Genomic DNA, 16,637 nt, shown 5'->3' with positions numbered 1-16,637 from the left:
TTTAGCACTCGGCCACTGCCTTTGTCATTTATTCTTTTAAGTACTGTGGAGAGACAAGTAGAGCTAATTGCTTCTGAAAAGAAACAAAAACAAGTAATGATTTCAGATTTTTTTAATAGGCAAAATTTAAACTGTTTTAATTTCATATTTTGAACAATACGAAGAAAATGACAGCAAGTGTAATTTATTCATTTCTGATTGCTGTGTTTCCTATGCTTTTCTGTATTTTACACTATCCTGCATTTTAAACTTTTTTGGATCAGTCCGCAGAATAGCATAAAAAAGGAATTTCACTGTGTTGTTGTAAAACTAGAGACAACTGGCATGGATAGTAGCAAAATACGAAGTTCTTGTGTTTGAACATTTCTACATTTTAATAGAATTTCTGTGTGTATATCGATATGCCATGATTTTCAGTTTTGTATTCAGTTATTGTTTATTTGCTTCAATGTGCATGTTACAATATTACTGTGCAGAATTTCTGCTTTGTGTTAATGAACACCTGTACTTGTATACCAGCTATTTTAAGAATATAACAACTTGGCCGCTAACCAAAAATTTTATCTCATGATGAAAACTCAAATAATTGTAAAGACAATCAACATTGGCAATGCCAGAACTCTTAGAACCAAAATGTTGGATCAGTTAACGGAACAACAACAGGAAGCGTCAAAAGAACAACAAAATTTGGAACAAGTTTCATATACTGAAAAACCATTATTTACTTTTTCCACCGATCTATGGGTACAATGTCTATCAATGGATGCATATGGTCTCCAAGTAGCTGAAAATAACTATTTTTAATCAATGATCAGTTCTGCTGAACCTGAGAACTCAGTCCATTCCCAGTTTTAAAGAAGGGTCGCCGAGCAGATGCGCAAAACTATAGGCCTATATCTCTGACATCGATTTGTTGTAGAATTTTAGAACACGATTTTTGCTCGCGTATCACGTCATTTCTGGAAACCCAGAATCTACTCTGTAGGAATCAACATGGATTCCAAAAACAGTGATTGTGTGAGACCCAACTCGCTTTATTTGTTCATGAGACCTAGAAAATATTAGATACAGGCTCCCAGGTAGATGCCATTTTCCTCGACTTCCGGAAGGCGTTCGATACAGTTCCGCACTGTCGCTTGATAAACAAAGTAAGAGCCTACGGAATATCAGACCAGCTGTGTGGCTGGATTGAAGAGTTTTTAGCAAACAGAACACAGCATGTTGTTATCAATGGAGAGACGTCTACAGACGTTCAAGTAACCTCTGGCGTGCCACAGGGGAGTGTTACGGGACCATTGCTTTTCACAATATATAGAAATGACCTAGCAGATAGTGTCAGGAGTTCCATGCGGCTTTTTGTGGATGATGCTGTAGTATACAGAGAAGTTGCAGCATTAGAAAATTGCAGCGAAATGCAGGAAGATCTGCAGCAGATAGGCACTTGGTGCAGGGAGTGGCAACTGACCCTTAACATAGACAAATGTAATGTATTGCGAATACATAGAAAGAAGCATCCTTTATTGTATGATTATATGATAGCGGAACAAAAACTGGTAGCAGTTACTTCTGTAAAATATCTGGGAGTATGCGTACAGAATGATTTGAAGTGGAATGATCATATAAAATTAATTGTTGGTAAGGCGGGTGCCAGGCTGAGATTCATTGGGAGAGTCCTTAGAAAATGTAGTCCATCAACAAAGGAGGTGGCTTACAAAACACTTGTTCGACCTATACTTGAGTATTGCTCATGAGTGTGGGGTCCGTACCAGGTCGGGTTGACAGAGGAGATAGAGAAGATCCAAAGAAGAGCGGCGCGTTTCATCACAGGGTTATTTGGTAAGCGTGATAGCGTTACGTAGATGTTTAGCAAACTCAAGTGGCAGACTCTGCAAAAGAGGCGCTCTGCATCACAGTGTAGCTTGCTGTCCAGGTTTCGACAGGGTACGTTTTTGGATGAGGTATCGAATATATTGCTTCCCCCTACTTATACCTCCCGAGGAGATCATGAATGTAAAATTAGAGAGATTCGAGCACGCATGGAGGCTTTCCGGCAGTTGTTCTTCCCGCGAACCATAAGTGACTGGAACAGGAAAGGGAGGTAATGACAGTGGCACATAAAGTGCCCTCCGCACCACACCGTTGGGTGGCTTGCGGAGTATAAATGTAGATGTAAACACAGCCCTCACCATTATGGAGCCTCCACCAGCTTGCACAGTGCCTTGTTGTCAAATTGGGTCCAAAGCTTTGTGGGGTCCTACCATCAGTTCTTACCAAATGAAATTGGGACTCATCTGTCCTACCACAGTTTTCCAGGAGAGGTGCTACCAGCAATGGAGTGCTGTTAGCAGAGGCACTCACATCGGTTGTCTGTGTGCCATAGCCTGTTAATGCCAAATTTCACAGCACTGTTCTAATGGTTAGGTACGTTGTATGTCCCATGTTGATTTCTGCAAATATTTCGCATAGTGTTGTTAGCACTGACAACTCGATGCAAACAACGCCGCTGCTCACAGTCATTAAGTGAAGTCCACTGGGCACTGAGTTGTTCGCGGTGAGAGGTAATACCTGAAAGTTAGTCTTCTCAGCAACTCTTGACACTGTGGATCTCAGACTATTGAATTTCCTTATAATTTCTGAAATCAAATGTCCCAAGCATCTAGGTCCAACTACCATTCTGTGTCCAAAGTCTGTTAAGTCCTGTCATGTGTCCATAATCATGTCGGAAGCCTTTTCATATGAATCACCTGAGTGCAAATGACAGCTCCACCAAAGCCCTGCCCTTTCATACCTTGTGCACACGATATCACTACCATCTGTATTATGTGCATATCGCTACCCAATAACTTTTGTCACCTCAGTGTATATATGTATTGCAAGAAGTAATGGCTAGACATTCGTCTAGATTACAGGGATCTTTTTGTGTTCCTCTCAGTGTAAAAGTAAGTTCGATGAACGTTTTTACTGAAGGATTTATTTTTCTTATTAAAAGTCAAGAGCCTGTATTTCAGTGTTTTCCCCTTACAAAGAGTGAGAAGAATACCGAGGGGTTCTAAAATTAGGGCTAAATGTAAACTGAAATCCATCTGTAAACATCTGGTTGCAATTTTAATTTTCGATTTATTTTTTATCAAACATGGTGTGAGTATGGATATCAGGCCCCCTCTTACATCAGACCATGGTTTCACACAAACACTAACTTCTTACACCACAGCTTCCAAGGAAATAATTTTAATAGTGTAAGTAGTATTAAAATCACTGAGAGTCTGCCATGTGGCAATGTAAGTTAATCATACTGACTATGAACTAGTAAAGTTAATACAGGCAGTACTTGTACTGCTGCCACTACAAGCTATTATAACAACATTAGTAGTAGCATTAGTAGTAGTAGTAGTAACAACAACAATAATATTATAATAATCTCTATGTGCAGCAGAAGAATGACTTATTCAACATCATCCAGAACGAACTGTTGGGCTTTCAATATGATGCACAAGTAAACCAACTCAAAGATTCTTCAGGTAAGTAGATGGGTGAACTGCACTTGACATGGAGGCAACTATCAAATGCATTCACTTGACTGAAAACCAGTAAAAAAAAAGTAATAATAATAATAATAATAATAATAATAATAATAGCACGTTAGTCCATCAAATGAGAAAAAGTAAATAGTAATAGTAATTTACAATTTTTTATCCTGTAATGACTGCACCATTTTGCCTGTGTCATTTCCTGGTTGCAGTGTGAGATTAAGAATTGAAAGTTATAATTACACTGACAGCAAGTGAAAGATTATATAAAACAACAATAGGCCATCAGGTCTACTAGCTACACCCAATTTTATCAAACAAATTCACGAAAAACACTAAACGTCGAGTTATATGTCTCATCCTCCAAACTACCTAAAAATTAGTTTAAGAATAAAAATGAGTTACAAGTTTGTACGAAATTTTATCAATATGCATAAATTAAATGGCCCATGTCAACTCCTAGAAGGAGATTTTGAGGGTGTCTGAAAACAGAAAACTACTACAAAACAAACAAACAGGAGCAATTCTGCAACAGCTATTTGAATCTTCTGTTTCCACTCTTGTGAATGAAAACTAACAGCAAGTTCTTCCAAATAAACACTATTCCTCCATATCGACATAATGCCATGTGAATATGATTTGCCTCTGTAAATATTTTAGAATTAAAAAGGATGACTCACCTAAAAACAGAAGCATTGAGTCTTCAAAAGGCACACGCAAAAAAAGGCAGAAGACTTGCTATGTGAAGTAAATCCTTTCCAAGCTATAGTTGAGCCATGACAGTTGCAGTGTGCTGGCCAGCAGCAGGTCTGTCGACTTGCCTCAACCAATATCATAATACGATTTTGTAAACATCTGTATGCTAATCCTTCGGTGTTGTCACATCTCAGTATACAGCTACTGTTTTCACCTTCAGCTGTCAGCACTTCACTGACTGAAGTTGACAACAGCACTGCAAGCTGTCGGGAATCTGACTACACCGGCTCGACTACAGAGTAAATAAATCATACTCTTGCACAAGAAAATATTTACTCGGAAACCTAACAAGTTTTCTGTCTTCTTTTATGCGTGCCTGATAACACTCAGTGCTTCTAATTTTTGGTGGGAGGTCTCCTTCACTCCTGAAGTATTTACATTTTATCAGAACTTTTCTACTATAACCGTGATTTGCTTTATATAGAACTTATCACATGTAGCACAAAAACTTGTGATATTAACTGATTTCAGCCCTGAGTATGGATGTTTTCCAGCTCAGCTATTGTGTATAAGCATCTGTTTGGTGTACTGATGTGTTCATGGTGTATTACATGTGTAGCTGGGCCCCACTGGTGTCAGTTTTGTTTTGTTTAAAGCAGCATTTCTTTGTTAAATGTGTAAGTAGTCAAACTTTGTAGACTATTTTTGTTTAATTTCTTCCACTTACTCTTGTTCAGTTTCCCAGAGATCCATTGCCACCCCAAAGTTTGATGCCTGGTATGAGAAGTCATCATGAATTAAATCAAGCAGACCACTGTCTGGATCATCTGGTTCATCCTTTAAAAAAATCGTAAATCAGTTAAAGTTGGTGTGAAGCATAAACATCTACATACTTGCAATTACGTTATGATAAGCAAATTTATTACTGCTGAACACACGTACCTTTCGGCAAAAATGGGACAAAGTTGTAAAATTTTCATCACAAAAGTTTAAAAATGTTGCCTCCATTTTCTGCAAAACAAAAACAATAATTATAGACAAATGCAAATAAGTATGTATAGAAATAAAAATTAATTGCACTTATTTAATAAATACAAAACGGTTGAAAAGCAAAAATGACTAAGAATTAACCTCACAAAATAAATAAATAATACAATACCTCAATATTTAGACAGTAAGTGAGACATGAAAAATCATTCTGTTTCCAAAAATTATTCAAGAAAAAGTTCCAATGCTTCCTAAGACAATTTCATAGTCTATATCCTTTTTTTTTACCTGCTTAAGAAAACAGTATTTCATTGTTTTACACAAAGTGTGTAGAAATTTTCATGATTTGTGTAACAAAGGTATGCAGGAAAAACTAAAGTGTACACATTTACACTCGAGTTGCAGCCTTCCTAACATAACACTAATTTATAGGGCTGTTCCATCATGCTGCCATTCACATTTCTGGTTAAGGAGAATGTCACAATTCCAAAGTATAAGAAAACAATGTTTCATGTTACTGTTGCATCTCTAATGAGATTTTATGGTGAGTCAATTTATACATTATGATAGCTTTCTAGACAAGCATAGGCTGGAAGAAGGAATGGGCAGTAACAACATAGGTGGGGAAGCTGACATTCAGAACACAGAACTAGAGACTGCTTGCTGGTAATTAATTCCAGCTACATGTGCAATTTTGTTTCAACTACACTGCAGATGTATGAACTTGTCTTAGAACATGGTTTTTTAATGTTCTGTCAAGCAGTTTCTAAATCAAATCACCAAAGGAGTGGACAGTTATGTTTACAGATCCTGCCAATAATGTATCTTCAATAGCTATATTGTAAAAAACTTTATCATATACCAACTGAAATTACAAATGCCAGGAATACATTAACAAAAGAGAAAAGTATGCTTTCTGTAGGACACATTGGTCCTGCCAGAGTTCTTCCGATCATACTGATTGTCTCAGTTAATTTATATGTATCCTTGTCTGTGCTTTTCTCAATTCAACATAAGAGAAAAATTAATAGTTTACATACCATACAGTTGGACACTTTTTCCCCACTATCAATGAACTACAAAATTTTTATCTGTACAGAAACAGAAAACGATTTCTCAAACTATTCTACCATTCAGACCTATTAGTGAAGATCAGGTGAGAGGTATTTGTAAATAAAAAGCTGGCATAAAAGGACTTCCCAGACCAAAAACCAGCATACATGAACATAAAAATAGCAATTTAAAAATTAAAAATAAGGAAACAGACAATAGAGATACTGCGAATAAATTAGTTGTGTTAATTTTAGTCACTGAATATCTGACTTAGCAAGAAGATCGTCAAAAAATGGAATCTTACACTCCGTTGGAAAAAATTTACATTCTCCTGAGAAAAAAAAAAAAAAAAGACTGACAAGGGTCATTCCACGACAAATCACACAGGCCTTGTCACCCACCACCTCAGATTTTCATAAAACTTTGCACATTTGCTTATACTTATACTTATACTGGGCTTTGCGAGAATGTCAATGCAAAATGGTACTCACTTACATAAATGCCCACAACTCAGGTGTTTATGGAGCTTTTGATTTAGATTTCTTTTATAAGTTAAGAAAAGCACATACTTAACAGACATGTAATTACTTGAACAATAAAGTTACAAAGAACAATGCAAAAAGTTTTAATATATGGCACTTTCCTATTTCTGAAAAAAGTAACACACATTGAAAAATGCCTATATCACAGTCTCCAACCTGGTGGGAACTTATAATTGCTCTTAAATAATTCAATAAAATAAAATTATTAATGAGTTTTCTACAAATGGACATATAAATAAATCAGAATCACAATAGACTTTGTTGTGATGAAAAGAAATAATTCTAAGTAAGCTCATCCATACCTAACAGCCACTGCTTCAGTATTCACGGAACTTTTTCTATTTGTTACTTTCTGGATGGCAATAATAAATGCAAAGTATCTCCACATACTTCATATAGTTTGAGGACAATAAATGGAAATTTTTTACAAATGTAAATGCAGCAACTGAAGTTTGTCATTTGGATTTCATTACTTCAGACAACAACAACAACAGAAAGTATCTTATTTTCAATACATCACAGTCATATTTTGCCAGATATCAGAGAAGGGGTGTATCTTTATTGGAAAAAAATAATAACTACTCTTGACCTGTTGAAACATAGAAAATCAACTTAAGCTGTTGAGGCCCAAACAATGATTTTTAAATAGTATGTAAAACACTTTCTGCCAACTGACAGAAGATTTATTTTTATCAAAACTCCAATATTATTATTTTAAAAAAAGTTTAAATGGCTCTAAGAACTATGGACTTCACATCTGAGGTCATCAGTCCCCTAGACTTGGAACTACTTTAGTCTAACTAACCTAAGGACATCACACAACACACATCTATGCCCGAGGCAGGATTCGAACCTGCAACCGTAGCAGCAGCGCAGTTCCGGACTGAAGCGCCTACAACTGCTCGGCCACAGCGGCCGGCTTTTAAAAAGGAAAAAGCACCCTGAGTTTTGATAGATATTGGATATTCATTTCACTATATCACATCATTGTTCAGAAGATCAATCAAATCAGAGTATGTAAACTGACACTCAACAGTAAGGCTGCCTTGTGAATGTACAGAACCAAAAGTTAAATTAACTGAAACATTTTCATTACATGGGTTAACTTTATTTAGGGTGTCAAATTAACATCTTTAAACAGCAATTATTCTATCCACACTAATGTTAATTTAAAATGTACATGTTCAGCAGTGAAACTATCAATGAAACTTTTTAAGAGCATCTCTGTTTTTAATTCACTGTGACAAATTATATTCTGTTAGCTTCACATATTTTTCATTAAAGTAATGAATACATTCCGCCTAATGATGTTGATTTACATACACTAACAGCACATAAAATTTTTTCCAAAGGCACAAAACAGAGTTTTCCTTCTCAGGCCAAAAGAATGACTTTGCTGGTCCAAGTGGGTGGAGAAAAGTAGTTCAATGTCTCCTTCTTCATCACATACATTTTTGATGAAGGCAAAGTACCACCTGTCATCATATACAGGCGCTACAAAAGAATTTTGTTGGGGACGAGTGCATGTTCATTGTGGGCCATTTTCACTGAATGAAAAAAAATCAAGAATGACTTTTCAGAAAAAGTCACTCTTCTAATCTCTAAAGAATCACAAGAAAGTGGTTTTAATGGTGATAATTCCTGGTTCCTGGTACCAGGTATTGTGCGGGTTGTAGAAAATCTCTTCTTGAGGTTCTTGCATAGGTAATCCACATTTACTTTCTCAAAGAAGCGAAATAAAAATTTGTCAATATTAGCTTCGCAGAAATCGTAAACACCAGATGCAGTTGTTATTTTTTGCATCACCCGGTAGTTGGAGACTAGCTCTTCCCAATATATGTTTTATAGTTCCTTCCAAACCATCACACACAAATTTACCATGGCTAGTAACAAAAAAATATGCTTAGCATCAATAGCAAAATCATTTTTGTGCTCACACAAATTTTTAAAGCTGCTTCTATTCTTATAATGACCAGCACATCCATCAGTGAAATAATGCACTTTCTTCACTTGTGGGTAATGCTCTGCTAGCTACTTAACCATTTCTTTCTGGACAGCATTTACAAATACAACACCATGTTCCACACAATCACTTGTAAAGCATTGGTTCACTACTACCAATTAACTTTGTTCATTTGCCACAAACACACAAGGGATGGACTGTAAAGCTGCTTCTTGTCCAGTGGCAACTCATTTCATTCTGAATTATAATACTGTAGTTTTCTGCAAAGTCCACTAACAGAACTTTTTTTCCAGGGTTAGATTTTCTTTCAGTTTTTTCAATGATTTTGACTGACATTTGGATATAAATGGGTGTGGTTCAAAGTGCCTGTAATTTTGTCACCAACAAGTCTATGTATTCAACAACAGTTGCACAATGCTTTACCGATGCTAACCAATGATCTGTGTTTATCCACTGACAAATCAATTTCACCATCAGCATCTTTGAAAGCTAATTTCTGCTTCAATAATTCTGACAGTTTGTCACCACTAGGACAATTATCACAGTGATTAAGCCAGCAGCCATAGTTTTCAGAGTCACATATAAGAAATTTTATAAGTTCTTTGTACGTTTCCTCAATGTGTTCCACATCCCAAAGCACTTTTACATTTTAGTGGATACCCCCCCCCCCCCCCTGACACACACACACACACACTTTCTCTCTCTGAATGAATTTCCACAGCACCAGCAAAAATACACACTTTGGTCTTAGTAAACAAAATTTTGACTAATGTTAATGTGCTTGGATTTTCCCATTTAAAACAAAGAGTATATACACATTCTTCTGAATGCTAACTTTGTCTTTTGCTCTTGGTAACATTCGAGTATATTCATCATTTTGATCAGTGACAATCTTTACCACTTCATCAGCAAAATAACTTTCCCACTTTTTGGTTTAGGAATTGATAAAACATCCATTTCTGTTTTCAGTTTCCTCACTAACATTGAATTCTGACACAGTTTCCTTTTGACGAAGAGGGTGGAGCTAAAGTTAAAATTTGAATTTTTTCAGGTGCTCTTACACTACCCACTTTTTATGTCATTAACAATATCATGGCATCAAAGCCTTTGGCTTACTAACAATGTCATCATCAAAATTTTCTTCTCTATGGTCAGAATCTTGAATAGCTACTGCAATCTAATGCCCAGCATGCTTTTCTTTCCAAAACATGCTTTTTCTAATTTCTTTTTGCCATATGAAGCCTTGTTGTGATTTGGAATGGAGTGAAGTCTTAACCCGCGAGTGGGTAAAGTGCGCCAACCTAAAATAAAATGATTTTGTGCTGTTCCATTTTTGTTTCACAACTGCAAACCTATACCTATTCCTTCAGGTAACAGCGATAAATTGTGCTGTCGTACGTCCAAGGGAGCAGCAGCAATATAAAATACAAAGAGAGCTTGGTGAGAAAAAAAAACAATTACGAACTAGCACGATAATCCCAAATTGAGGCAGTTGTCTACGAGATAATTAGTGATCGAATAAGCAGCTGACCAAGATCTGATGCAACTGCACTGCTTAATGCTTCGAATGGGTCATTACTGTCTCTTTAACACCTGACCTTGGCAACAGAGAGTTATAGTGAATATTTATTTCATTACTGTTTAATAAAACAGTAGTTTATCTCATATTATGTAAGTTTATTTTCTTCTTGTTGAGATAAACTAAGATTAAACTGTGATTTTGATCACACATGACTTACCTTGGTAACATACGGAAAACTATTCTTTTTCATTAGTGCGCCGCGTGACCGCTCGTCTTATGAAAAACGGCGCGCCCACTCGAGAGTTAAGGGAGAGCACCCCAAATCATGCAAAGCTTTATTTGCACCCTCAATACTTTGACTTATTAGTACTGATTTGTGAAATGTCACCTCCAGTTCATCTACATCATTTTCATTTCCATCACTGATGTCAGTTTTCTGTTCATAAATCTTGACATATTATTATAGGGCCACACCACGAACAGATATCATCTGTCTCACAGAAAGACAAAAGAGCAACTGAGGCCAAATAAACTAATTGTTGCATGCCAGTTATTCTCAACAATGTATTTCAGCAATTGTTGCATTGTTTTCTTGCCTATAAAGGCAAGAAGACAACTACAATTGAGTAACGAATGTCCCATTACTAAGAAAGAATATCATCTTCCTTATCCTTCAGGCTTCACAACCATTTGAATTAGGATGTGTGGAAAGAATATTAACATAACTATTCTTATGAAAACGCGTATCGTGTATTATTGTTCTTACGACAGCTTCTACATCCTTGATGTTCTCCTTACCATGGAACTACTAAGAGGAATTTGTATGTATCACAGAAAACAGTACAGAAGCACTAAAGCTGTGCCAGACCAAATCTCAAACCCTGGGTACATGTCACTTGCTGGTAACATTCTTCCAACTGAAAGAAGACTGCCCATGGAAAGATGATATTTGGGTTTGAGTGCCAGTCATGAACCATTATTCTTGATAAGGGGCAACAATATTTATGAAGGTGACAGTGATCCAATGTTAGAAATTCTGTAAATATCACAACTGTTTCTGATTGCAAATGTGTGTTTATTTAATCACTAGTTTCAATCCTTATGCTCACCTTCAGATTGATGTAAAAAGAAAAAAATGTACATATTTATGAAAAACATACATACTAGTAGGCTATCAACTATTACAAGCAGTACGTAACATCCATAGTCCAGAAAGTTAGCAAACATACCTGTCTTCATGAAGTTAACAGAGTAAGCAAATAAAACATGTAATATAAATGGCATCATCACAGAGTAAATGCCATAAGCTAAATAAATAAATCACAGAGTAAAAATCATCATAAAATGGTAAACACTCACAACTCATAATGTTAGGTCATCATCAGTGTACTGTGCTTACAACTATGGTGCAAACAGCTGAGGGGGTATGGTCACTAGAAGTCGCTGGCTGGAGGCAGTTTGCAAAGGCGTGACACAAAGTCAGAAATATGAGCTTAGATATTCTGCATAGTAATAAACTGCACACATTAGAATGCACTTTAAGAAAGAGCTACAGTTTTAACATGGGTCCACAGAGAAATATTAGTTTGAATTTTAAAAGGTAACTGCAAATAAGTGTCTGTGAAATATGCAGTACAATATAATTAACTTCAGTGTACCAAAAAGAAGTCACAGATGCAATGGGGATACCAAGAAAAGATTTAAGAAACTGTGGATGGCTTAGGGCCAAGGCATAACGCAAAGGGGCAGAATCAGAAATACAACCGAAAGCTCTGAAGCTTAAACAGTGATCAATTAAGGTAACTGAAAGCAGCACATGAAAACGTGATAAAAAGGCTGCACACAGCAGCAGCCTTGACACAACCAAGACAAATAAATGTGGGCAGCAGAGGCAAGGGGAGAAACAGCTCCATTAGTACATGTAAGGCCTACAACAGCCTGTTATATGATGCAAAATAGATGTTAGACGCAAATTCATTCTATTAATTAAGAAGGGTTGGGTTTCCTATTCCCATAAATCTCTACCAATTCCAAAAGATTCAGAAAACATCCCTTAGGCACAGCTTCTACAACTCGCATCTTTTAGTCTATGTTAGTTACAGTATGCTTGTGTGCAGTGAAGTACTGTCTAAATGTGGTTATGTTTTGTGGAAGTGTATGTTCCTTGAACCTAATGTAAAAGTTTTAAAGTGATACTTATTTGAAGAGCGCATCTGACAGTTGTGTTCTTTAATTGCTCCTATAAGTGCTGAGAAAACTTGTAATCTGAATTAATATTTCCCTTTGGACGTATGTTAAAACTCTAGCTCTTTCTTATAGTATTTACTATCAAAAACAGTTTTGATCACAATTTATTTATTACTTGTTAAAGTGCATTTTAATATACCAGATTAAGTTTTATGCAGAATATCTATGATAATATTTCTTACTTTGTATCACACCTTTGCAAATTGCCTCCTGCCGGCAACATCTAGCAGCCATTCCCCCTCAGCTGTTTGAATCACAGTTGTTAAGTACCGTACACCAGCCATGACCCGACATTAAGTGTTCTGAAACTTCCTGGCAGATTAAAACTGTGTGCCCGACTGAGACTCGAACTCGGGACCTTTGCCTTTCGCGGGCAAGTGCTCTACCATCTGAGCTACCGAAGCACGACTCACGCCCGGTGCTCACAGCTTTACTTCTGCCAGTATCTCGTCTCCTACCTTCTAAACTTTACAGAAGCTCTCCTGCGAACCTTGCAGAACTAGCACTCCTGAAAGAAAGAATACTGCGGAGACAGCTAAGATGGCAGAGCACTTGCCCGTGAAAGGCAAAGGTCCCGAGTTCGAGTCTCGGTCGGGCACACAGTTTTAATCTGCCAGGAAGTTTCATATCAGCGCACACTCCGCTGCAGAGTGAAAATCTAATTCTGGATTAAGTGTTCTGTTAACTTACACAAATAAATACCTACAGTTAACACTTTGTAGGGATATGAAATGGAATGAGCATATAGGTTCAGCTGTGGGTAAGACCGGTATTACACTATAAAATTTCTTTGTCAAAGATTTGATGAGATATTTGTCAAAATTATTTGACAAAGGTCTATGACATGGCACTAAAACGGGGTATTACACTGTCATCATATTTTTCGTCAAGCAGTTGCATGTACCACAATTGCACTGTGTGCACATGTGGTAGAGAAGCACGGGGGAAAAAAGGGAACGTACCTAGGTGAAGCCATGGGTTTTACGATGAGACGATAAAAGCATTCAACAAAACTTGTTATGAGAGCTTGTAGTGGAGGACATCAAGTCATACATATATTACTTAAGAATACATTTCAGTATTTGCTCAGTGAAGTGTATACTCATATCACAAAGCACAATACTCACTTAAGAACTGCTATATCTGCAGAAGACAGGCTCACTGTAACACTCAGATTCCTTGCTACAGGAGAGAGTTAGGTTAGGTTAGGTTAGGTTAGGTCTCCAATCTTCTCAATCTATTTTTGTATTCATATAATAGAGGGAAACATTCCACGTGGGAAAAATATATCTAAAAACAAAGATGATGTGACTTACCGAACGAAAGTGCTGGCAGGTCGATAGACACACAAACAAACACAAACATACACACGAAATTCAAGCTTTCGCAACAAATGGTTGCTTCATCAGGAAAGAGGGAAGGAGAGGGAAAGACGAAAGGGTGTGGGTTTTAAGGGAGAGGGTAAGGAGTCATTCCAATCCCGGGAGCGGAAAGACTTACCTTAGGGGGAAAAAGGACAGGTATACACTCGCACACACACATATACATCCGCACATACACAGACACAAGCAGACATGTGTAAATGCAAAGCGGTTGGGCAGAGATGTCAGTCGAGGCGGAAGTACAGAGGCAACGATGTTGTTGAATGACAGGTGATGTACGAGGGGCGGCAACTTGAAATTAGCGGAGAGATCTCTGCCCAAACTCTCTGCCTTTACAAATGTCTGCTTGTGTCTGTGTATGTGCGGATGGATATGTGTGTGTGTGCGCGCGAGTGTATACCTGTCCTTTTTTTCCCCCTAAGGTAAGTCTTTCCGCTCCCGGGATTGGAATGACTCCTTACCCTCTCCCTTAAAACCCACATCCTTTCGTCTTTCCCTCTCCTTCCCTCTTTCCTGATGAAGCAACTGTTTGTTGCGAAAGCTTGAATTTTGAGTGTATGTTTGTGTTTGTTTGTGTGTCTATCGACCTGCCAGCACTTTCGTTCGGTAAGACACATCATCTTTGTTTTTAGATATTTTTGTATTCAGGATGACTCATGTTGTAAAGTGTCTCATCAGCTTTATACATCTCTATTAATTTTGTAGTTGTCGGTACACACCAATTGTATTTACCGACCATGTTTATAAACACACTACAGATGACAGAACGCCGCAAGCGATGCTAGCACTCCACGTGGTAATATGTCACATTACAAGGAACAGAAGCCAAGCGACTGTTACGATCAAATCACCGAGGCCCTAGATTTGATCAAATTTATTTGATGACAGACAAGATTTGACCAAGTTCCCTACTACACCATCAAACTTCTTTGACAAAAATTTTTTACTTATAAACTTTGACAAATTTGATAGTGTAATACCGGCCTAAAGCAGATGGTAAGACTGTGATTTATACATGTGTGGGAAGTGCAATCAGTCTACAAAGAAGATTGTTTATGAATCACTTGTGCAGCATATCCTACAATATTGTGTGTGTGACTCATACCAAATAGGACTAACAGGGAATATTGACTGTACTCAAAGAAGGGCAGCATGAATGGTTGGTTTGATCTGTGGCAGACTGTCAGAGAGATACCGAAGAAACTGTACTGGTGGACTCTAGAAGACAGAGACAAATTATTCACACATTCCTACTTACAAAGTTTCAAGAACTGACTTTAAATGATGACTCTTGAAATATACTACAACCTCCTACATATCACTTCCACAGGGATCCTGAGGACATGTGCAGATCAGTTACAGTACGTACAGAGGCATTTAAAATATCATTCTTCCCGCACTCCAGAATGGGCAAAAACACTAAGCTCTGGTATAATAGGAGATAAACTCTGCCATGCACTTCACAGTGGTTTGCAGAATATAGACAGAGATGGTTATGGGTACACTTGACAAAACCCTATGTGTACTTACAAAGCAGGCAGCAAAGGTCAAATGTGACTTTCTAGAGAGAACTATGATTGACTGGCAGTTGGTCCATACCACTCACTTGCTGAAACGTCAGTTACAATGTTATCTTAATTAATGTACAAACCAAGAACAAAAATGAAGGGATATTTGAAAGCAGTACCTACTGTGTTCAAAAAGTATTATTATTTGCAGGATTTCAAGATCTACGTTTTCTTTTAACTGCCAGTCTTTTATGACCCAACTGTTTTTCTCTACTGCCAAGACCCTGCCCATATTTTCTCCTGGTCAACAGTTCTGGTCTTATTCTAACAACTATGTATAGACTTCCAAATGTATTATGCACATGAGCAACAACAACAACAACAACAAATATCCGATTCTGTTTGTATCAAACATTGTTTGTACAATTAAAATAATAAACCTGGTGCCAACCAGAACCTGTATTGCATGTACTGACAGCTAGAAATAAATAAATATTACGTTTGGATTCCTATCCAGATGACAACTTATATTTCTCGAAACAGGTTGAAACTAACCAGCAATACTGAGCACTGATGGACATCGGGGAAAGACGCAGCAGTTGTATTATTTCTATGTTATGAAAAAATGACAATTTACATGTGTGCTTTTCTTTACTTGGAAAAAGAGCTGAGAGAGTTGTACGCAAAACAGTTTTGTTTGTTATCTAGCATCTTCCCATGATTCATCTAGGCTACTTTCCTCTAGCACCCCATAATGGAATTGTCACCTGCAAAAAGAGCATCAGTGATCATTTAGTACAGGCCACATCTTGGATACTACACATTTTCTCCAGGTCAGCAGTTTTATTCTCAGTGACAACAATGATTACACTCTAAAATACATTATACACACACTGTTTTTCAGAATGTTTATTATTATCTAAATGTAACTGAAGGTTTAAATGTTCTGTTCTTTGTTTGACAGAAAAAGATAAGAAGAGGCACAAGTTTTTAATTTTCACATCATCAATAACAACTGCAAATGTGAAATATGGCAGACAGGTAATAGATAAGAAAAATACAGACATTTTCATAGTTGCTTGTAAATAAAGTTAAGCACGTACAAAATCTGTCAGTTCAAAATTTTTGCCCTTTGACGGGCAGTGACTAAAGTCATGAGCAGATAGAACAGTATGGTATTTGTGTAAATAAAGGTAATGCACCGCAACTT

General features: G+C 37.1%; 1 protein-coding gene across 4 annotated transcripts in view; it reads right to left on the bottom strand.

Annotated features, from left to right (window-relative positions):
• The window catches only part of LOC126253627 (mucin-5AC-like), a 142,199-nt gene that overhangs the window by 124,135 nt on the left and 1,427 nt on the right, over positions 1–16,637 (bottom strand). For all 4 annotated transcript variants that reach the window (XM_049955104.1, XM_049955106.1, XM_049955105.1 and 1 more), the window contains exons 2-3: positions 5,166–5,234; positions 4,951–5,060 (exon numbers count right to left, since the gene is read on the bottom strand). In XM_049955104.1, the coding sequence (XP_049811061.1) occupies positions 4,951–5,060; positions 5,166–5,231 (176 nt within the window). In that variant the 5' untranslated portion in view covers positions 5,232–5,234. The remainder of the gene's footprint in view (positions 1–4,950; positions 5,061–5,165; positions 5,235–16,637) is intronic.

This window comes from Schistocerca nitens, chromosome 4, assembly GCF_023898315.1.
Source record: "Schistocerca nitens isolate TAMUIC-IGC-003100 chromosome 4, iqSchNite1.1, whole genome shotgun sequence".
Lineage (NCBI taxonomy): Eukaryota > Metazoa > Arthropoda > Insecta > Orthoptera > Acrididae > Schistocerca > Schistocerca nitens.
The sequence above is the reverse complement of the archived record's forward strand: the minus strand, read 5'-3'. Positions and strand labels throughout refer to the sequence as shown.